This window comes from Meles meles, chromosome 20 (assembly GCF_922984935.1).
Source record: "Meles meles chromosome 20, mMelMel3.1 paternal haplotype, whole genome shotgun sequence".
Taxonomy (NCBI): Eukaryota; Metazoa; Chordata; class Mammalia; order Carnivora; family Mustelidae; genus Meles; species Meles meles.
The window spans coordinates 11,594,769-11,619,260 of NC_060085.1; the positions used below are offsets into that span (position 1 = coordinate 11,594,769).

The 24,492-nt window shown below is 40.6% G+C and overlaps 1 protein-coding gene across 1 annotated transcript; it reads left to right on the forward strand.

Annotated features, from left to right (window-relative positions):
- The first annotated feature begins 18,901 nt into the window (after positions 1 to 18,901).
- Positions 18,902 to 24,043, forward strand: LOC123932192 (olfactory receptor 7A17-like). The gene is made up of 2 exons (XM_045989946.1): positions 18,902 to 18,996; positions 23,032 to 24,043. The coding sequence occupies exons 1-2, from the start codon at positions 18,902 to 18,904 to the stop codon at positions 24,041 to 24,043; spliced, it is 1,107 nt and encodes a 368-aa protein (XP_045845902.1).
- The last annotated feature ends 449 nt before the right edge of the window (positions 24,044 to 24,492 follow it).

Below are 24,492 nucleotides of genomic sequence, written 5' to 3' on the forward strand. Positions count from 1 at the left end.
TAGACCACAGGGGAAGGGGCCTGCTCCCCGCAAGCAGTGGATTATGGAGCACAAAATCAGAACTTTTAAAAGTCTGCTCAACTGAGGGACATTGCTCCAGAGGCTAGCCAGGGTGAAGCCCTGGCAGGGACAGTGTGGTCTCAGGTCCCACGGAGTCACAGAAGGATCTGGGGTGTCTGAATGTCACAGAGCTTGCAGGTATTAGAGTGGGGAAGCTGGCTACAGAGACAGAGCTGAGGAGTGAGCTCTCAACCCAGGGTTACCTTAAACTGTGATCCATGGCACAGTCAGACCACTGCTCCTTGAGCAGGGACCCCACAAGACCCAGGGAGACCCCCCCGGAAGTGCTCAGAGATCTGCTGGGTTTGGAGACTCCAGGTGGGGCTTTGTGCCAGAGACAGAGACACTTGGTCACAGGTTGGGTGAGCTCAGAGCACAGCCAGAGGCCAGAGAAACAGAATGATTGAGTGCTTTTCTCTGAGGGTGCACTGAGGACTGGGGCCCTGAGCTCTCCATTCTGTTCCATTGATTTACATTTCTGTTTTTGTACCAGTACCATACTGTCTTGATGGTGACAGCTTTGTAATAGAGCTTGAAGTATGGAATTGTGATGCCACAAACTTTGGCTTTCTTTTTCAATATTCCTCTGGCTATTCGAGGTCTTTTCTGGTTCCATAAATATTTTAGGATTATTTGTTCCATTTCTTTGAAAAAAATGGATGGTATTTTTATAGGGATTGCATTAAATGTGTAGATTGCTTTAGGTAACATAGACATTTTCACAATATTTGTTCTTCCAATCCATGAGCATGAAACATTTTTCCATTTCTTTGTGTCTTCATCAATTTCTTTCATGAGTACTTTACAGTTTTCTGAGTATAGATTCTTTGCCTCTTTGTTTAGGTTTATTCCTAGGAATCTTATGGTTTTGGGTGCAGTTGTAAATGGGATTGACTCCTTAATTCCTCTTTCTTCTGTCTTGTTGTTGGTATAAAGAAATGCAACTGAGGTGGGAGTCAAGATGGCGGAGAAGTAGCAGCCTGAGACTACATCAGGTAACAGGAGATCAGCTCGATAGCTTATCTAAACATTGCAAACACCTACAAATCCAACGGGAGAGCGAAGAGAAGAAGAACAGCAACTCTAGAAACAGAAAATCAACCACTTTCTGAAAGGTAGGACTGGCGGAGAAGTGAATCTAAAACGACGGGAAGATAGACCACGGGGGGAGGGGCCGGCTCCCGGCAAGCGGCGGAGGAACAGAGTACAAAATCAGGACTTTTAAAAGTCTGTTCCACTGAGGGACATTGCTCCAGGGGCTAAACCGGGGTGGCCCCAGGCCCCGCAAGGTCACAGAAGGATCGGGGGTGTCAGAGTGTCGGAGAGCTTGCAGGTATTAGAACGGAGAAACTGGCTGCAAAGACAGAGCCGAGGACTGAACTCTCAGCTCGGGGTTACCTTGAACTGGTCGCGGGCTGGGTGAGCTCAGAGCGCGGCTAGAGGCTGGGGATACGGGAGTGATTGGGTGCTGTCCTCTGGGGGCGCACTGAGGAGTGGGGCCCCAGGCTCTCGGCTCCTCCGGGCCGGAGACTGGGAGGCCGCCATTTTCATTCCCGTCCTCCGGAACTCTACGGAAAGCATTCAGGGAACAGAAGCTCCCCAAAGCGAACCCGAGCCGATTACTTAGTCCGGCCGCCGGTAAGGGCGGTGCAATCCCGCCTCGGGCAAAGACACTTGAGAATCACTACAACAGGCCCCTCCCCCAGAAGATCAACAAAATATCCAGCCAGGACGAAGTTCATCTATCAAGGAGAAAGCAGATTCAATTCCTAAGACAGCAGAGCAATTCCAGAGGAGGAGAAAGCAAAGCACGGAACTCATGGCTTTCTCCCCATGATTCTTTAGTCTTGCGGCTACTTCAATTTTTTTTTCTTTTTTCAATTTTTTTTTCTTTTTTCAATTTTTTTTTCTTTTTTCTTTTTTCTTCTTCTGCTAAATTTTTTTAAAACTTTAACCCTTTTCTTTTTTAACGTTTTTTGACTAGTTCATCTAAATATATATATTTTTTCTTTCTTTTTTATATTTTTTTATTTGTTTTATTTTTTAAATTTTTTTCTTTTCTTTTTTTTTTTTCTTTTTTTTTCAGAACCTGTTTTTTATCCCCTTTCTCCCCCCACAATTTGGGGTCTCTTCTGATTTGGTTACAGCGCATTTTTCCGGGGTCTTTGCCACCCTTTTAGTAGTTTATTTGCTCCTTCATATCCTCTTATCTGGACAAAATGACAAGGCGAAAAAATCACCACAAACAAAAGAACAAGAGACAGTACCGAAGGCTAGGGACCTAATCAACACAGACATTGGTACTATGTCAGATCAAGAGTTCAGAACGACGATTCTGAACATTCTAGCCGGGGTCGAAAAAGGCATGGAAGATATTAGAGAAACCCTCTCTGGAGATATTAAAGCCCTTTCTGGAGAAATTAAAGAACTAAAATCTAACCAAGTTGAAATCAAAAAAGCTATTAATGAGGTGCAATCAAAAATGGAGGCTCTCACTGCTAGGATAAATGAGGCAGAAGAAAGAATTAGTGATATAGAAGACCAAATGACAGAGAATAAGGAAGCCGAGCAAAAGAGGGACAAACAGCTACTGGACCATGAGGGGAGAATTCGAGAGATAAGTGACACCATAAGACGAAACAACATTAGAATAATTGGGATTCCAGAAGAAGAAGAAACAGAGAGGGGAGCAGAAGGTCTATTGGAGAGAATCATTGGAGAGAATTTCCCTAATATGGCAAAGGGAACAAGCATCAAAATCCAGGAGATGCAGAGAACCCCCCTCAAAGTCAACAAGAATAGGTCCACACCCCGTCACCTAATAGTAAAATTGACAAGTCTTAGTGACAAAGAGAAAATCCTGAAAGCAGCCCGAGAAAAGAAGTCTGTAACATACAATGGTAAAAATATTAGATTGGCAGCAGACTTATCCACAGAGACCTGGCAGGCCAGGAAGAGCTGGCATGATATATTCAGAGCACTCAACGAGAAAAACATGCAGCCAAGAATACTCTATCCAGCTAGGCTATCATTGAAAATAGAAGGAGAGATCAAAATCTTCCAGGACAAACAAAAACTGAAAGAATTTGCAAACACCAAACCAGGTCTCCAGGAAATATTGAAAGGGGTCCTCTAAGCAAAGAGAGAGCCTAAAAGTAGTAGATCAGAAAGGTACAGAGACAATATACAGTAACAGTCACCTTACAGGCTAATAATGGCACTAAATTCATATCTCTCAATAGTTACCCTGAATGTTAATGGGCTAAATGCCCCAATCAAAAGACACAGGGTATCAGAATGGATAAAAAAACAAAACCCATCAGTATGTTGCCTACAAGAAACTCATTTTAGACGCGAAGACACCTCCAGATTGAAAGTGAGGGGGTGGAAAACAATTTACCATGCTAATGGGCATCAGAAGAAAGCTGGGGTGGCAATCCTTATATCAGATCAATTAGATTTTAAGCCAAAGACTATAATAAGAGATGAGGAAGGACACTATATCCTACTCAAAGGGTCTGTCCAACAAGAAGATCTAACAATTTTAAATATCTATGCCCCTAACGTGGGAGCAGCCAACTATATCAACCAATTAATAACAAAATCAAAGAAACACATCAATAATAATACAATAATAGTAGGGGACTTGAACACTCCCCTCACTGAAATGGACAGATCATCCAAGCAAAAGATCAACAAGGAAATAAAGGCCTTAAATGACACACTGGACCAGATGGACATCACAGATATATTCAGAACATTTCATCCCAAAGCAACAGAATACACATTCTTCTCTAGCGCACATGGAACCTTCTCCAGAATAGATCACATCCTGGGTCACAAATCAGGTCTCAACCGGTATCAAAAGATTAGGATTATTCCCTGCATATTTTCAGACCACAATGCTCTGATGCTAGAACTCAATCACAAGACGAAAGCTGGAAAGAACCCAAATACATGGAGACTAAACAGCATCCTTCTAAAGAATGAATGGGCTAACCAGGAAATTAAAGAAGAATTGAAAAAATTCATGGAAACAAATGATAATGAAAACACAACAGTTCAAAATCTGTGGGACACAGCAAAGGCAGTCCTGAGAGGAAAATATATAGCGGTACAAGCCTTTCTCAAGAAACAAGAAAGGTCTCAAGTACACAACCTAACCCTACACGTAAAGGAGCTGGAGAAAGAACAAGAAAGAAACCCTAAACCCAGCAGGAGAAGAGAAATCATAAAGATCAGAGCAGAAATCAATGAAATAGAAACCAAAAAAACAATAGAAAAAATCAATGAAACTAGGAGCTGGTTCTTTGAAAGAATCAATAAGATTGATAAACCCCTGGCCAGACTCATCAAAAAGAAAAGAGAAAGGACCCAAATCAATAAAATCATGAATGAAAGAGGAGAGATCACAACTAACACCAAAGAAATACAGACAATTAGAAGAACATACTATGAGCAACTCTACGCCAACAAATTGGACAATCTGGAAGAAATGGATGCATTCCTAGAGACATATAAACTACCACAACTGAACCAGGAAGAAATAGAAAACCTGAACAGGCCCATAACCAGTAAGGAGATTGAAACAGTCATCAAAAATCTCCAAACAAACAAAAGCCCAGGGCCAGATGGCTTCCCAGGGGAATTCTACCAAACATTTAAAGAAGAACTCATTCCTATTCTCCTGAAACTGTTCCAAAAAATAGAAATGGAAGGAAAACTTCCAAACTCATTCTATGAGGCCAGCATCACCTTGATCCCAAAACCAGACAAGGATCCCACCAAAAAAGAGAACTACAGACCAATATCCTTGATGAACACAGACGCAAAAATTCTCGCCAAAATACTAGCCAATAGGATTCAACAGTACATTAAAAGGATTATTCACCACGATCAAGTGGGATTTATTCCAGGGCTGCAGGGTTGGTTCAACATCCGCAAATCAATCAATGTGATAGAACACATTAATAAAAGAAAGAACAAGAACCATATGATACTCTCCATAGATGCTGAAAAAGCATTTGACAAAGTACATCATCCCTTCCTGATCAAAACTCTTCAAAGTGTAGGGATAGAGGGCACATACCTCAATATTATCAAAGCCATCTATGAAAAACCCACCGCAAATATCATTCTCAATGGAGAAAAACTGAAAGCTTTTCCATTAAGGTCAGGAACACGGCAGGGATGTCCATTATCACCACTGCTATTCAACATAGTATTAGAAGTCCTAGCCTCAGCAATCAGACAACAAAAAGAAATTAAAGTCATCCAAATTGGTAAAGAAGAAGTCAAACTATCACTCTTCGCAGATGATATGATATTATATGTGGAAAACCCAAAAGACTCCACTCCAAAACTGCTAGAACTTGTCCAGGAATTCAGTAAAGTGTCAGGATATAAAATCAATGCACAGAAATCAGTTGCATTTCTGTACACCAACAACAAGACTGAAGAAAGAGAAATTAAGGAGTCAATCCCATTCACAATTGTACCCAAAACTATAAGATACCTAGGAATAAACCTAACCAAAGAGACTAAGAATCTATACACAGAAAATTATAAAGTACTCATGAAAGAAATTGAGGAAGACACAAAAAAATGGAAAAATGTTCCATGCTCCTGGATTGGAAGAATAAATATTGTGAAAATGTCTATGCTACCTAAAGCAATCTACACATTTAATGCAATCCCTATCAAAATACCATCCATTTTTTTCAAAGAAATGGAACAAATAATCCTAAAATTTATATGGAACCAGAAAAGACCTCGAATAGCCAAAGGAATATTGAAGAACAAAGCCAAAGTTGGTGGCATCACAATTCCGGACTTCAAGCTCTATTACAAAGCTGTCATCATCATGACAGCATGGTACTGGCACAAAAACAGACACATAGATCAGTGGAACAGAATAGAGAGCCCAGAAATCGACCCTCAACTCTATGGTCAACTCATCTTCGACAAAGCAGGAAAGAATGTCCAATGGAAAAAAGACAGCCTCTTCAATAAATGGTGCTGGGAAAATTGGACAGCCACATGCAGAAAAATGAAATTGGACCACTTCCTTACACCACACACGAAAATAGACTCCAAATGGATGAAGGACCTCAATGTGAGAAAGGAATCCATCAAAATCCTTGAGGAGAATGCAGGCAGCAACCTCTTCGACCTCAGCCGCAGCAACATCTTCCTAGGAACAACGGCAAAGGCAAGGGAAGCAAGGGCAAAAATGAACTATTGGGATTTCATCAAGATCAAAAGCTTTTGCACAGCAAAGGAAACAGTTAACAAAACCAAAAGACAGCTGACAGAATGGGAGAAGATATTTGCAAACGACATATCAGATAAAGGGCTAGTATCCAAAATCTATAAGGAACTTAGCAAACTCAACACCCAAAGAACAAACAATCCAATCAAGAAATGGGCAGAGGACAGGAACAGACATTTCTGCAAAGAAGACATCCAGATGGCCAACAGACACATGAAAAAGTGCTCCACGTCACTCGGCATCAGGGAAATACAAATCAAAACCACAATGAGATATCACCTCACACCAGTCAGAATGGCTAAAATTAACAAGTCAGGAAATGACAGATGCTGGAGAGGATGTGGAGAAAGGGGAACACTCCTCCACTGTTGGTGGGAATGCAAGCTGGTCCAACCACTCTGGAAAACAGCATGGAGGTTCCTCAAAATGTTGAAAATAGAACTACCCTATGACCCAGCAATTGCACTACTGGGTATTTACCCTAAAGATACAAACATAGTGATCCGAAGGGGCACGTGTACCCGAAGGTTTATAGCAGCAATGTCTACAATAGCCAGACTATGGAAAGAACCTAGATGTCCATCAACAGATGAATGGATAAAGAAGATGTGGTATATATACACAATGGAATACTATGCAGCCATCAAAAGAAATGAAATCTTGCCATTTGCGACGACGTGGATGGAACTAGAGCGTATCATGCTTAGTGAAATAAGTCAATCGGAGAAAGACAACTATCATATGATCTCCCTGATATGAGGACATGGAGAAGCAACATGGGGGGGTAGGAGATAGGAGAAGAATAAATGAAACAAGATGGGATTGGGAGGGAGACAAAGCATAAATGACTCTTAATCTCACAAAACAAACTGGGGGTTGCTGCGGGGAGGTGGGATTGGGGGAGGGGGAGCGGGCTACGGACATTGGGGAGGGGAAGCGAACCATAAGAGACTATGGACTCTGAAAAACAACCTGAGGGTTTTGAAGGGTCAGGGGTGGGAGGTTGGGGCAACCTGAGGGTTTTGAAGGGTCAGGGGTGGGAGGTTGGGGGAACAGGTGGTGGGTAATGGGGAGGGCACGTTTTGCATGGAGCACTGGGTGTTGTGCAAAAAGAATGAATACTGTTACGCTGAAAAAATAAATAAAATGAGAAAAAAAAAAAAAAAAAAGAAGATGTGGTATATATACACAATGGAATACTATGCAGCCATCAAAAGAAATGAAATCTTGCCATTTGCGACGACGTGGATGGAACTAGAGCATATCATGCTTAGTGAAATAAGTCAATCGGAGAAAGACAACTATCATATGATCTCCCTGATATGAGGACATGGAGAAGCAACATGGGGGGGTAGGGGGATAGGAGAAGAATAAATGAAACAAGATGGGATTGGGAGGGAGACAAACCATAAATGACTCTTAATCTCACAAAACAAACTGGGGGTTGCTGGGGGGAGGTGGGATTGGGAGAGGGGGAGCGGGCTATGGACATTGGGGAGGGGAGGCGAACCATAAGAGACTATGGACTCTGAAAAACAACCTGAGGGTTTTGAAGGGTCAGGGGTGGGAGGTTGGTGGAACAGGTGGTGGGTAATGGGGAGGGCACGTTTTGCATGGAGCACTGGGTGTTGTGCAAAAAGAATGAATACTGTTACGCTGAAAAAATAAATAAAATGGAAAAAAAAAAAAAGAAATGCAACTGATTTCTGTCCATTGATTTTATATCCTGACACTTTGCTGAATTCCTGTACAAGTTCTAGCAGATTTGGAGTGGAGTCTTTTGGGTTTTCCACATATAGTATCATATCATCTGCGAAGAGTGATAGTTTGACTTCTTCATTGTCGATTCGGATGCCTTTAATTTCTTTTTGTTGTCTAATTGCTGAGGCCAGGACTTCTAGTACTATGTTGAATAGCAGTGGTGATAATGGACATCCCTGCTGTGTTCCTGACCTTAGCGGAAAAGCTCTGTTTTTCTCCATTGAGAATATTTGTGGTGGGTTTTTCATAGATGGCTGATTTTTTTTATCTGTTCTGATACCCTGTGTCTTTTGATTGGGGCATTTAGCCCATTTACATTCAGGGTAACTATTGAGAGATATGAATTTAGTGCCATTGTATTGCCTGTCAGGTGACTGTTACTGTATATTGTCTCCATTCCTTTCTGATCTACTACTTTCAGGGTCTCTTTTTGCTTAAAGGACACCTTTCAATATTTCCTGTAGAGCTGGTTTGGTCTTTGCAAATTCTTTTAATTTTTTTGTTTGTCCTGGAAACTTTTTATTTCTCCTTCTATTTTCAATGATAGCCTAACTGGATATAGTATTCTTGGCTGCATGTTTTTCTCATTTAGTGCTCTGAATATATCATGCCAGGTCTTTCTGGCCTGCCAGGTCTCTGTGGATAAGTCTGCTGCCAACCTCATATTTTTTCCATTGTATGTTACAGACTTCTTGCCACAGGCTGCTTTCAGGATTTTCTCTTTGTCTCTAGACTTGTAAGTTTTACTATTAGATGACGGGGTGTGGACCTGTTCTTAATGATTTTGAGGGAGGATCTCTGAGCCACCTGGATTTTGATGCTTGTTCCCTTTGTCATATTAGGGAAATTCTCTACAATAATTTCCTCCAATATGCCTCTGCTCCCTCTCTCTTTCTTCTTCTTCTGGAGTCCCAACTATTCTAATGTTTCATCTTATGGTATCACTTATCTCTTGAATTCTCCCCTCATGGTCCAGTAGTTGCTTGTTTCGCTTTTGTTCAGCTTCTTTATTCTCTGTCATTTTGTCTTCTATATCACTAATTCTTTTTTCTGCCTCATTTATCCTAGCAGTGAGAGCCTCCATTTTTTATTTCACCTCATTAATAGCTTTTTTATTTCAACTTGATTAGATTTTAGTTCTTTTATTTCTCCAGAAAGTTCTTTTATTTCTCCAGGCAGGGTTTCTCTAATATCTTCCATGCCTTTTTTGAGCCCAGCTAGCACCTTGAGAATCATCATTCTGAACTCTAGATTTGACATATTATCAATGTCTGTATTGATTAGGTCTCTAGCCTTCGGTACTGCATCTTGTTCTTTTGTGTGTGTGTGTGTGTGTGGTGAATTTTTCTGCCTTGTTATTTTGTCCAGATAAGAATATATGAAGGAGAGAATAAAATACAAAAAGGGTGGCAAAGAACCCAGGAAAATGTACTTTAACCAAATCAGAAGAGACAGCAAATTGTGGGGGGAGGATAGAGGGCAAAAAGAAGATCAGAAAAAAAATTAAAGAAAAAAATAAAGAAAAATATAAAAAAGAAAATACATATATTAGACTGGAGAATAGAACAGAGTCACCCACTTAATTTAGGGAGTATTCTGGTGTCTTAGAAGAAACTACTTCCCAAAATTTTAAAGAATGAAAACACACACACACACACACACACACACACACACACACACACACAAAATAAGGGTAAACTCGTTGAAAGGATGGAATATGACTATAAAGATGAAAATATTTTTTAAAAATTTCTAAAAAAGGAGTTGATAAGATAGGTTGGTTTGGAGAATAAAGAAAAAGAAAAAGAAAGTGGAGAGAATTTGCTCAGGCTGGGGACTAGAACAAAGCCCTGTGCGAGATTTAGGGTATATTTTGATCTATTAGAAGAAGTTGTATCTCAAATATTTTTAGAAGAAAAAACCCTATGTGTATACAAAAAAATAAAGTTAGATACAATGAAGGATAAAATATGACTATAATAATGAACATTCAAAAAATATTTTTAATGAAGGTATTGTTAAGATAAACTATTTTAAAAACATTAAAAGAGGGAAGAGTAAAAGTTTTAAAAAATTAGCATAAGAATAAAATAAAATTTTAAAACATTAATTAACTTTGCAAGACTAAAGAATCATGGGGATAAAGCTATGAATTTCATGCTTTGCTTTCTCCTCCTCTTCTCCATAAGTGAACTTGGTTTTGGCTGGATTTCTTTTTGTTGTTGTTGTTTTGTTTATTTCTTTATTTACAGCTTAACAGTGTTCATTGTTTTGGCATCACACCCAGTGCTCCATGCAGTACGTGCCCTCCCTATTACCCACCACCTGGTTCCTCAACCTCCCACCCCCTCCACCCCCCTGCCGCCCCTTCATAACCCTCTGGTTGTTTTTCAGAGTCCATAGTCTCTCATGGTTCATCTCCCCTTCCAGTTTCCCTCAACTCCCTCTCCTCTCCATCTCCCCATGTCCTCCATGTTATTTGTTATGCTCCACAAATAAGTGAGACCATATGATACTTGACTCTCTCTGCTTGACTTATTTCGCTCAGCATAATTTCTTCCAGTCCCGTCCATGTTGCTACAAAAGTTGGGTATTCATCCTTTCTGATGGAGGCATAATACTCCATCGTGTATATGGACCACATCTTCCTTATCCATTCATCCGTTGAAGGGCACCTTGGTTCTTTCCACAGTTTGGCAACCGTAGCCATTGCTGCAATAAACATTGGGGTACAGATGGCCCTTCTTTTCACTACATCTGTATCCTTGGGGTAAATACCCAGCAGTGCAATTGCAGGGTCATAGGGAAGCTCTATTCTTAATTTCTTCAGGAATCTCCACACTGTTCTCCAAAGTGGCTGCACTAACTTGCATTCCCACCAACAGTGGAAGAGGGTTCCCCTTTCTCCACATCCTCTCCAACACACGTTGTTTCCTGTCTTGCTAATTTTGGCCATTCTAACTGGTGTTAGGTGGTATCTCAATGTGGTTTTAATTTGAATCTCCCTGATGGCTAGTGATGATGAACATTTTTTCATGTGTCTGATTTGGCTGGATTTCTTGCTGATATCCTACAAGAGGGGGCCTATTGTAGTGATTCTCAAGGGTCTTTGTCTGAGGTGGAATTGCACCGTCCTTGCCAGGGGCTGGGCCAAGAAATCTGCTCATGTTCACTAGCTCTTGGGAGCTTTTGTTCCCTGAATAATTTCCATAGAGTTCTGGAAACCAGAAATGAAAATGGCGGCCTCCCAATCTCCAGCCCAGAGGAGCCAAGGGCTCAGGGCCCCACTCCTCAGTTCGCCCTCAGAGAAAAGTGCTCAATCACTCCCATATCCCTGGTCTCAGGCCATGCTCCAAGCTCACCCAGCCTGAGACAGAGCATCTCTGTCCCTGGCACACAACCCCACCTGGAGTCTCATAACCCTGCTGCTGTTCCAGGGGGTTCTCCCCAGAGCTGCCACTTGTAGGGTCCCCACTCAAAGAGAAGTGGTCTGACTGTGCCACAGATCACAGCTTAAGGTAACCCCCATTTGAGAACTCCCTCCTCAGCTCCATCCTGTAGCTGGCTTCCCTGCTCTAATACATGTGAGCTCTGTGATACTCAGACACCCCCAATCCTTCTGTGACTCCGTGGGACCTGAGACCATGCTGTCCCCGTGTGGGCTTCACCCCGGTTTACCGTCTGGAGTGATGTGCCTCAGTTGAGCATACTTTTAAAAGTTCTGATTTTGTGCTCCATTGCTCTGCCACCAGCCGGGAGCCAGCCCCTCCCTTGGGATCTATCTCCCGTAACTTTGGATTCACTTCTCCACAGGTCCTACCTTTCAGAAAGTGATTGATTTTCTGTTTCTAGAATTGCTGCCCTTCTTCTCTCCCATATCAAATGGTATGTTTTCTTCCTTAATTTCTGGCAACATTTCACCAGATAGGTCTGAAGGTAATTCCTGATCCCAGTTCTGGCTGTAGGTCCATGGAACAAATCTCCCCTCCCCCAGCTCATCCCCCTTCTGCAACATGCACAACTCTGCTCTGTCCAGTCCCAGGTTTAGTGCTGGTGAGGAGGAGGAAGTGGAGGACTGCAATGGCATGGCTGAGCCTGGACTACATCTTCTTTATCCATTTGTCAGTTGAAGGCTATCTCAGCTCTTTCCATAGTTTTGCTATTGTGGACATTACTGCTATGAAAATTGGGGTACAGATGGCCTTTCTTTTCACTCCATCAGTATCTTTGGGGTAAATACCCAGTAGTACAATTTCCAGGTCATAGGGTAGTTCTATTTTTAATTTCTTGAGGAATCTCCACACTGTTTTCCAAAGTGCACCAACTTGCATTCCCACCAACAGTGTAAGAGGGTTCTCCTTTCTCCACATCCTCTCCAACATTTATTGTTTCTTGCCTTGTTAATCTTTGCCATTCTAATTTGTTTAAGGTGGTATCCCAATGAGATTTTGATTTTAATTTCCCTGATGGCTAATGATGATGAACATTGTTTTCATATGTCTGCTAGCTATTTGTATCTCTTCATTGGAGAAGTGACTGTTCATATCTTCTGCCCATTTTTTCACTTGATTACCTGTTTTTTGCGTGGTGAGTTTAAGAAGTTCTTTATAGATCTTGGATATCAGCCCTTCATCTGTAGTGTCACTTGCGAATATCTTCTCCCATTCCATGGGCTGTTTCTTAGTTTTGTTGACAGTTTCCTTTGCTATTCAGAAGCTTTTTAACTTGATGAAGTCCCAAAAGTTCATTTTCACTTTTGTTTCCCTTGCCTTTGGAGACATGTCTTGAAAAAAGTTGTGGTGGTCGATGTTGAAGAGGTTACTGCCTGTGTTCTTCTCTAGGATTTTGATGGATTCCTGTCTCACATTGAGGTCTTTCATCCATTTTGAGTTTATTTTTGTGTATGGTGTAAGAGAGTGGTCGAGTTTCATTCTTCTACACATAGCTGTTCAATTTTCCCAGCACAATTTATTGAAGAGACTGTCTTTTCCACTGTAAATTTTTTCCTGCTTTGTCGAAGATTGTTTGACCATAGAGTTGAGGGTCCATATCTGGGCTCTATACTTTGTTCCATTTGTCTTTGTGTCTGTTTTTGTGCCAGTAACATGCTCTCTTGGTGATCACAGCTTTGTAACAAAGCTCAAAATCAGGCAATGTGCTGCCCCATCTTTGTTTTTCTTTTTCAAGATTTCCTTTGCAATTCAGGGTCTTTTCTGGTTCCATAAAACTTTTAAGATTGTTTGTTCCAACACTTTGAAAAATGACGTGATATTTTAGGTGGAAAACCCAAAAGACTCCACCCCCAAATTACTAGAACTCACACAGCAATTCAGTAGTGTGGCAGGATACAAAATCAATGCACAAAAATCAGTCGCTTCCTTGTACACTAACAATGAAACTGTAGAAAGGGAAAGTGGAGAATTGATTACTTTTACAGTAGCACCAAAAACCATAAGATACCTTAGAAAAAACCTAACCAAAGTGGTAAAGGATCCATACTCAAAGAACTACAGAACACTCATGAAAGAAATTGAAGAAGACACAAAAAGATGGAAAAACAGTACATGCTCATGGATTGGAAGAATAAACATTGTTAAAATGTCTATGCTGCCCAGAGCAAGCTATACTTTCAATGTCATCCTGATCGTTCTAGAAACTACAGAATGCTTATGAAAGAAATTGAGGAAGATGCAAATATATGGAAAAACATTCCATTCTCATGGATTGGAAGAATAAACATCATTAAAGTATCTATGCTGCCCAGAGAAATCTACACTTTCAATGCAATCCCTACCAAAATACCAACGACATTTTCAGAGCTGGAAGGAACAATTCTAAAATATGTACAGACCAAGAAAAGACTCTTAATTACCATAGGATTGTTGAAAAAAACAAATCAAAGGTGGTGGCATCACAATGCCTGACTTCAAACCATTTTACAAAACTGTGATCATCAAGACAGCATGGTATTGTCACAAAAAAAAAAAAAAAAAAACAGACACATAGATGAATGGGACACAATAGAGACCCCAGAAATTACCCTCAACCCTAAGACCAACTAATCTTCAATAAAATAGGACATAACATCCAGTGGTATGGTGGTTCTCAACTGGGGATATTTGGCCATGTCTGAAAGGCTTCTGCCAAACACCTGTAACCCACATGCCAGCACCCAGCAAAAGTAATTATACAGCCCCACTGCTGACAGTGAGAAGGTGAGAAATAGGATTCTAGACCAGGTCTCACCTTCATTCTACACACAAATCACTAAGGTTTGTAGTTAAAAGGCAAGTTCTGACTCATCAGGTCTGCAGTGGGCTTGGAGACTGCATTTTTAACAAGATTTTATTTATTTGTTTATCTGTTGAGAGCTGGGGGAGGGACAGAGGGAGAAAGATAATGTCAAGCAGACTCTGAGCTGAACATGGAGCCTGACATGGGGCTCAATCTCAGGACTCTGAGATCATAACCTGAGCCAAATCCAAGAGGGGACACTTAACTGACTGAACCTCCCCAACCCCATGCAGGCTCCCTAGAGACACTGCATTTCTTTTTTTTTTAATCTTTTTTTTATTTTAAAGATTTTATTTATTTGAGAGAGAGAGAGAGTATGAGATGGGGAGATGGTACCTTACACCAGTTAGAATGGCCAAAATTAGCAAGACAGGAAACAACATGTGTTGGAGAGGATGTGGAGAAAGGGGAACCCTCTTACACTGTTGGTGGGAATGCAAGTTGGTGCAGCCACTTTGGAGAACAGTGTGGAGATTCCTCAAGAAATTAAGAATAGAGCTTCCCTATGACCCTGCAATTGCACTGCTGGGCACTTACCCCAAAGATACGGATGTAGTGAAAAGAAGGGCCATCTGTACCCCAATGTTTGTAGCAGCAATGGCCACGGTCGCCATACTGTGGAAAGAACAAAGATGCCCTTCAACGGACGAATGGATAAGGAAGATGTGGTCCATATACACGATGGAGTATTATGCCTCCATCAGAAAGGATGAATACCCAACTTTTGTAGCAACATGGACGGGACTGGAAGATATTATGCTGAGTGAAATAAGTCAAGCAGGGAGAGTCAAGTATCATATGGTTTCACTTATTTGTGGAGCATAACAAAGAACATGGAGGACACAGGGAGATGGAGAGGAGAATGCAGTTGTGGGAAATTGGAAGGGGAGATGAACCATGAGAGACTATGGACTCTGAAAAACAACCTGAGTGGTTTTTTTTGTTTTTTTTTTTGTTTTTTTTTTAAAGATTTATTTATCTGACAGATAGAGATTACAAGTAGGCAGAGAGGCAGGCAGAGAGAGAGAGAGGAGGAAGCAGGCTCCCAGCCAAGCAGAGAGCCCGATGTGGGGCTCGATCCCAGGACCCTGGGATCATGACCTGAGCCGAAAGCAGAGGCTTTAACTCGTTGAGCCACCCAGGCGCCCCCAACCTGAGTGTTTTGAAGGGGCAGGGGTTGGGAGGTTGGGGAACCAGTTGGAGTGTAATAGAGAGGGCACGTATTGCATGGAGCACTGGGTGTGGTGCAAAAACAATGAGTACTGTTACGCTGAAAATAAATAAATAAATTTTTAAAAAAAGATTTATCCCAAGTTTCTAGAAAGTCAGAAACCTGAAATGGGTCTCATTGGGCTACAATTAAGAAAACTGCAAGTTGCAATCCTTCTGTATACTCCAGAGGAGAATTCACTCTCTTTCCTATTTCACTTTTCAGTGGCTATCTGCCTTTTTTTTTTATTTCTTTTCAGCATAACAGAATTCATTGTTTATGCACCACACTCAGTGCTCCATGCAATACGTGTCCTCCATAATACCCATCACCTGGCTCCCCCAACCTCACATGCTCTGCCCCTTAAAAACCCTCAGATTGTTTTTCAGAGTCCATAGTCTCTCATGGTTCATCTCCCCTTCCAATTTCCCTCAATTCCCTTCTCCTCTCCATGTCCATATGTCTTCTATGTTATTTGCTATGCTCCACAAATAAGTGAAACCATATGATACTTGACTCTCTCTGCTTGACTTATTTCACTCAGCATAATCTCTTATCTTCCTTTCTTGTTTGGTGGCCTTTCTTCCACCTTCAAAGCCCACAGCCCAAAGTCTGAAAAAGTCACTCTGATTCCAATTCTTTGTCCTCCTTCTTCCACATTTAGAGTGCCAATGTGATTACACTAGTCCATCTGGATAATCCAGGTTAAAGTTTTTATACTGAAATCAGTGATTAGTAGCCTTTTTCCTTCTTCTGGCTGAATTCTCCTTGCAAGAGAAACAAACACTTTCAAAGACTCTTTGGATTAAGATGTGAACATCTTTTGGAAGCTCATATTCTGCCTACTATAAAGTCTTCTTCAAATATAAATTTTTGATATCACTTAAGAGCCTTTATATAAAAGAATTGAACACAGAATATATCAAACCCTATAGACTTATGTGAACACCTTTTCTTTCAAAATTACAAACACAGAAGATTCCTTGTGGAGAGGACCTAAAACTATGTACCCATCATCTAACACAGGAACACAGCCTTTCTCTCAAACTGTGCCCCGCGGACTTGGTTCTATGTGTCAACATTGATAACTTGTTAGAAATGCTGAGGCCCTAGGCCCACATCAAGGAGACTTGATGAGTCAGAATTTGTGTTTTAGCTACAAACATCAATGATCTGTATGCATAATGAAGGTAGATAAGTGCTCCTCTAGAATCATATTTCCCACCTTCTCAATGTTGATATTTGGAGCTGGATAAATATTTGTCTTGGGGATTATAAATGTTTAGTTGCATCCTTTCAGACATGACCCAAATATCCCCAAAGGTATGTCATGTCTGATTGAGAACCAATGTGCCAGAGTTTGAGACAAGGAGCATTGTGACAGAATTCCAATCAAGGCTTCTTCTGGTACTACAGTTATAACTGTGATATTGTAATTTATGCTAAAAAATATATACATTTGGTCTTCACCCCAATTCCAGCATAGAGCTTCTAAAACTTTGAATTTCCTAAGTGATGAGAGCCATAAATATGTCTTTCAGCAGGTTAATGGAGTGACTTTAGGAAAGTACCTATGGAGGAGGGCAGCTTGCCAGGAGGACCAACCATGTGATTGGAGAACCAGAACTTCAGTTCCCATTCACTAACTTCTGGGATGGGAGAAGATATGGAGTCTCATCACCAATGATTTAATCAATCATGTCTATATAATGAACCTTCCATGAAACTGGAAAGAATGATTCAGAGAACACTCAGGTTGGCGAACATATGGAGAATGGTAGAATGGTATACCTGGAGAAGGCATGGAAGCCCCATACATTTTCCCTATACCTTGCTTTATGCAAGGTCATCTGGAATCATCTCTCCCATGAGGCAGCATCGTTCAGGAGGGAAATACTCAAGAAATGCACATAAACTTGAGCATGCACAAGGTCACCTACTGAGTCCATCAGGTGACCACCTAAGGTCATACCTGAGGTGAGCATGTGGATTCTTGGTAGAGATCTAAAATTAACTACCCCTGACTCAAACACTGAACCACAGCCTTAGTACTCGAAGACTGGTTTACAGACCAGGACTGGTAGCATCAGTAGCAATTGGGAAACAGTTACAACTACAGGATCTCTGAGCCTCACCCACATTCTGCCAAATCAGAATCTGATATTGAACAGGATCCTCAAGTGAATCAAACACATGTTAATGTTGGAGAAGTTCTGGTCTAAAATAGTGTTCCTCATCCTCTCCACTGTTGACATTTGAAGTAGATAATTCATTGTGAAGTAGATAATTCGTCCTGTGCATTGTGGGTATGGGGAAGCACCACTGGACTCAAGCCTCTAGGTGCCAGTATCACCTCCCTAGTTATGACTATTTATGACAAGATTTCTCCATATCTTGTCAAGGGTTCTCTGGAGGCAAAATTGTCCCTGGTTGAGAACCACTGACCTAGAGTATGAGAACTAGAAATATCTTGGTGGCGTTCCAGTCAAAGCTCATTCCTCCCTCAACTTTTAACGCTGGTAGCTCATTAGACACTTCTGAACCCCACTTTTCAAGTGTAGATTAAGGTTAATTATAGTACAGACCTTACAAAGTGGACTTTGCAAAAATGAAAAAAAAATCCAAATAAGATCCTAGTTCAGTGTATGGCACATAAAGCAATCCATTTATCTTATAATTAACAAACTTTTTAAAATTGAGCACTAAATTGCAGTTCTGAATTTGTGTCATCAGTATGACTTACATGATTGATCAGTCAAAAGCATCATGAAACAAGGGCACTGTATCCATATGTTTATCGCAAATTAACATACCCCTCTCACCTGTTGAAGAGGGGAATAGAAATTTTCTAGAGATATAAGGAGATCTTCTCTGCCATAACACAATACTTTGGAGGTCTATGAGAACTGGATAAGCAAATTCCTCAATCTTAGATTTGGAGAAAACATTAACTAAAAATTGGGATAAGATGCAAAGTGGTTAGAGCTCTGGAAAGCAGGCAAGATTGTGGAGAAGTAATAACAACTAAATTCACCTGATTACTAATCTGATCTCCTGGGAACATAGAATTGGCAGGAAAAAACTTTTTTTTCCATCCAGACCAGTGGCCCACAGGGGAATAATATGCTCAGAGGTGGAGGTAACAATGCAAACAGTGCCTAATGACCAGAGACAGGGATCTGTAAATATCTTCACTGATTCAATACCTTACCATGGTGCATCCTTGTGTGGGAAAGGATATGGTTCTTATTTTGGGGTACTCTCTGTCTGGCTGGGGGACCCATGCTTCACTCCTTCCTGCTGTCATGTCAGGGAACAGAGCTTCTGCCTTCATCATCAGCTTTCCAGGGACAAATTTGGACCTCCACACAGAGACTTTCATCCTGCAGACACAACCCAGGTGAGTATCAGAGCTCAGCAGGTATTTCAGGAAAAGATCGGAGAGAATGGATCCTGACACTGTTTACCTGAGGTCAACTGAGAACCCAGCCAGCCTATTCCAGAGTCAAGAGACTATATTTTTGCTTACTGGGTTGACTACTAAGTTTAAAAATAATAAATTTAGTATATTTTATTATGATGATATTTTTAAAGAATATAGATCTTCAAATTATTTATTATGTTTCTTATTTCAGCTTAAAGATTTTATTTAATTATTTGAGAAAGAGCAATAAATAGCATGAGCAGGGGGATGTGGGTGGGGGAGAAGCAGATGTTCCCCTTAAGAAGGGAACCTGATGTGGGATTAGATCCCAGGACCCTGTGATCGTTACCTGAGCCAAAGGTAGATGCTTAATTGACTGAGCCACTCAAGCACCCTATTTAATATATTTTAGAAAGAAGTGTTCATTGGACTCAGCATTATAAGATCATGGTTAACAATACATGGTAGGAACCATGAGAGACTGTGGACTCTGAGGAACTAACTGAGGGTTTTGGAGGGGAGGAGGTGGAAGGTTGGGTGAGCCTGGTTGTGCGTATTGTGGAGGCCATATATTGCATGGAGCACTAGGTGTGGTGCATACACAATGAATTCTGGAACACTGAAAAGAAATTTATTTTTTTTTAAGATTTATTTATTTATTTATTTGACAGAGAGAGAGATCACAAGTAGGCAGAGAGGCAGGCAGAGAGAGGGGAAGGAAGCAGGCTCCCTGCTGAGCAGAGAGCCCGATGCGGGGCTAGATCCCAGGACCCTGAGATCATGACCTGAGCCGAAGGCAGCGGCTTAACCACTGAGCCACCCAGGCGCCCCCTGAAAAGAAATTTTAAAAAATAAATAAAAATTAAAAAAAAAAACACACAGTGGGAATGGAAGTCCAGTTGGATGAGACAGTGTAAGGACTAGGGGCCATAAAGTGGTTCCAGTGAAATTAGAATATATTCAAGGATTTTTGCAGCTAAGGGAGTAGGGAAACAAGGCTTTAGTCTTGGAGGTTTGAGCAGGGAGCTTTTTTCAGGTACTGGTATATTTAGTTTGTTCTGTATTTATTAGAAAGATCCAGCCTCATGGAAGGTAATACTACCTTGTGACAGCAGTTTTTGAGACATACATTTTACAGTATCATCTCTCCCACTGATATTCCTTGGGGGGAAAATGTACCTAAATGCAAAAAGGGATATACCAAAGAACATCACTTTGACACTATTTTATTACTGAGGAGGCTAATATATTTTTTGTATTATTTTCCATTTACTTCCTATATGCAAATTGTTTTCACAAGTACATTGCTTTCACCTACTGGGATCTGGTGTCTTTATTGTGTTTTAGTTGCATTCTTTCAAAAAAAATGGTAATTTTTTCACCAAGTTTCCTGTTTACCTCTTACTCTTTGTATTGTATATAGCTATTTCGTGTGGTCAAATCTATCAGTTGGTCACATCATCTTCCCCTCATTGCTTTAAAGTACTGAAATTCTTCTGCATCCTTAGTAGTAAGAGTTGATTTTTATACATATTGTCATCTTATTTCACATCTAATAGTCCCTATTTCTACCATTTTATATTTTGGAATTAGATCTGTTTGTTTGTTTTTTTTAATAACAATCACCTTCTGTCATTATGTGAAACACACTCTTTTGTATTCAACTGAAGATCCCCTGCATCTTTATCACAAGCATGATTGAGTCCATTCATGGTCACATATGATCAAACTACAATTTTAGCTACTATCTCTTGCAATGTATAGTAAAAAGAATGTTTTCCTTTTCTTTTACCTCCAAGCTTTTATTTCATTTCATCCTGAACAAGAGTCCCATGTTGATGTGATTGTCGCTATTGAATATCTTGTTTGTTAGATGTTAGTATTAGATTATTGTTCATTTTGTTGAATTTGAATTCAATTACTTGAATCCACCATATTTAACTTGATTTATTTCCCTAGCATTCTATTTAATGAATTCTCATTTCTTTTAAGCTTGTTTCTATACAAATGTGCATTTTTGTGAACAGAAAGAGTCAAACAAAGCAAGGGACGCCCTGCTCCTTGGGATCATAGGTTATAATGGAGAACAGGGAGCTAAGTGCTAGTATGACACAAGGTTTCAAGGATAAGTCATATATAGAAAGGGGATAGATTGTCACAGAACATGCCAGATTTTACAAAGTATGGTCTGACAGGGTTTCTTCATGACAGACAAGAAACAAAACCAGGACAAGTGAGGACCCATTGGATTTTGTGTCAAACAAAAATCAAAACCCAAAGCCCATCATATCAAAGGAAGGAATGCCATCAAGGAAAGTAAGAAGAGCCAAAATCATTCACAATTAGATCAAGGACATGGGGTGGACCCCATGAGGAGGACAGTGGAGCAGTCAACATGGGATCTCTGGAGTCTGATGTAACCTTAGCACTCACACTGACAACCTTTTCCCTCTGCATAGTGGTCTTCTGATAGACTCTTCATTGATACTCTTTTCCCACATTAGCTACCACTGGACTTCTACTATAACCATTTTTTTTTCTTTTACTGAAGTGGATTCCATTTTTTTACTGCCCACAGTAAGCATGCCTTTTACATTAAGATGACGTATGTGTGCACATGCAAACACACAAATCCACATGTATGTACACACACATATAAACATGACTGAACAGAGAATAACAATTCATACACTAAGAGGAAGGAACTCTGCTCAACTTTTTACATATATGGACTCAATCTATTGACCACCCTAAGAGGATGGACACCACTACTGCCACTATTCTGGTGAGAATATTACAATTTTAGAATGAGTTGGTTGTCTTCCCAAATTCAAGCGGCTACTGTGTGGTAGATCCAGGATTCAAAACTCATTCACTAATCACAAAATTTTGCATTCAATATCATTTGGGAAAGTATTTTACCATTTAATCTTGATTAATACCTTCTATTTTTGTACCTTGTGTATTTCCTTTAATCAATGTGTTTTTCCTTTTATTCATATATCTAGTGGGTGTTCATACATTAAGGTGTCTTGACACCATAAATATATCACTCTTTTCTCTTTTGGACTAATGGGTTTTTGCTGCCTTATTAGTTATTCTGGGCATCAGGGGGTTGGAAGACAGCCAGAACCAGGGAAGATTTCACGTCTTCATGATCACTCAGGGACCATCTGGGCTTATTAGACCTTTCTCCCCCTTCTTTTTCTCTTCCTTTAAAATTTTTATACTTCTCTAAATACAGGACAAACTGCATATTTAAATGAAGCACCAACTTACATGTTCATGGGAGTCTTACCAATTGGAATTTGGGGACTTCTCTATATTCCTTAGGGTACTGATGACTTGATGTTGAGAGCTTAACTATTATCATTTCTTTCCTAAATATGTAGCTGAAGGTAAGAAGAGCCTGGTAGTTACATGGCCCCATGAGTCTGTAGTGTGCCAATATGGGACCCTTAAAATACAGCCTCCGGGGTATTAACCAACACTTGAAAATAAGGAATGGATCCTTCATCATTGACAGCTTTTCTAGGAGAAAAATTAATGAAGTGCAAGGAACATCACCTGAATGAAGGACTCCCTTCCTTCTTGAATCTCAGGTGCCACCTTATTCAACATTCCTTGACATCACCTCTCATCACTTTCCCTCTTGCTGGTCTCCTGACCACACTAGCTGCATTTTTAGACCTGGATAACTCCTGACCACACTAGCTCCATTTTTAGACCTGTCTGAAACAAGTTCTTTCCTCAGGCCTTTGCACTGGCTCCTTTTCCTGCAGGGCACACATCCCCCAGATAAACTTGTGCAGATTTCCCTGCGGTCTGTCTTCAAATGTCACCTTGTGTTGAGGTCTTGCTGAAGTCCCAGTAAAGGGCACACCTCATCCAATTTCTTTAATGCCTGTTTTTTTCCCTATGTAAATATATTTTCCCAGGTAAATATAGCACTTCTGCCGTGTTACTAATATCTGTTTGTGTTAAAATAAATCATTTTTTCCTAATTTCAAGTCATTACAACCATGACACAGGACATGGCAATGATACCCAATTTTCAGGATTTCTTCTTCTGGGATTATCAAACAAACCAGAACTGCAGCTCCCCATATTTGGGCTTTTCCTCTCCATGTACCTGATCACTGTATTTGGAAATCTGCTCATCATCCTGGCTGTCAGCTCTGACTCACAACTCCACACCCCCATGTACTTCTTCCTTGCCAACCTATCCTTTGTAGACATCTGTTTCACAACAACCACCATCCCAAAGATGTTGGTGAATATACAGACACAGAGCAAAGTTATAACCTATATAGGATGCATCAGCCAGATCTGCTTTTCCTTAATCTTTGCAGGCTGGGATGACTTACTCCTGTCTGTGATGGCCTATGACCGTTTTGTGGCCATCTGCCACCCCCTGCAGTACACTGTCATCATGAATCCCTGGCTCTGTGGAGTCCTGGCTCTGGTGTCCTGCATCATTAGTGTTCTGAATTCCTTATTACAGAGTTTGATGTTGTTGCATCTTTCCTTCTGTTCAGAGGTGGAAATCCCCCACTTCTTCTGTGAACTCCATCAGATGATCCAACTTGCTTGTTCTGATACCTTTCTTAATGACACAGTGATGTATGTTTCAGCTGTATTGCTGGCTGGTGCTCCTCTTGCTGGGATCCTTTGTTCATACTCTAAGATTATTTCATCCATACGAAGAATCTCATCAGCTGAGGGCAAATACAAAGCATTTTCCACCTGTGCATCTCACCTCTCAGTCGTCTCCTTATTTTATTGTACAGTCCTGGGAGTGTACCTTAGCTCTGCGGCTACCCAGAGCTCCCACGCAAGTGCAGTAGCCTCGGTGATGTACATGGTGGTCTCACCCATGCTGAACCCCTTCATCTACACTCTGAGGAACAGAGACATAAAAGAGGCTCTAGTAAGATTCTTCATGAGGACACCTATACAAGGGACAATTGTCCTGGTGGTGAAGAAGTGCCTTGCTTGCAGGACTCAAAGCCATGATTTTTGATCATTGTGATATAGAATCTGCTCCTTTTTCCAGAAACTTCTATTTCTTTCAATTCTACTTCTCTATACAATTTCAGAATACTCCATTTAGTAAGCTTTCTGCTCTGTCTGAAAAACAGACAATTTTGCCCTAGGTACATTTTCATGTGTTCCCACAGTTCTTCCCATGCTTGGATTAGAAATATTTGAAAACTGTTTTTTTTTTTACAAGATCACTTTGATATCTGAAAATTTTTTTCTTTTCAATGACATATATCATGCCAAGTAAAATTTCCCTAGACTTCCTGAAGGAATAATCATGAGTTGTATTACTTATATGGATAAAACTAATACTTGGTATCTAAGGCCATTTATATAATTTCATCATAGAGGAAAATACAAAATCAGTTTTCACATTGGGTCGGTTATCATTCCTTTTTACTCCTTAACTGCTCTTCTGAATGATGTAGA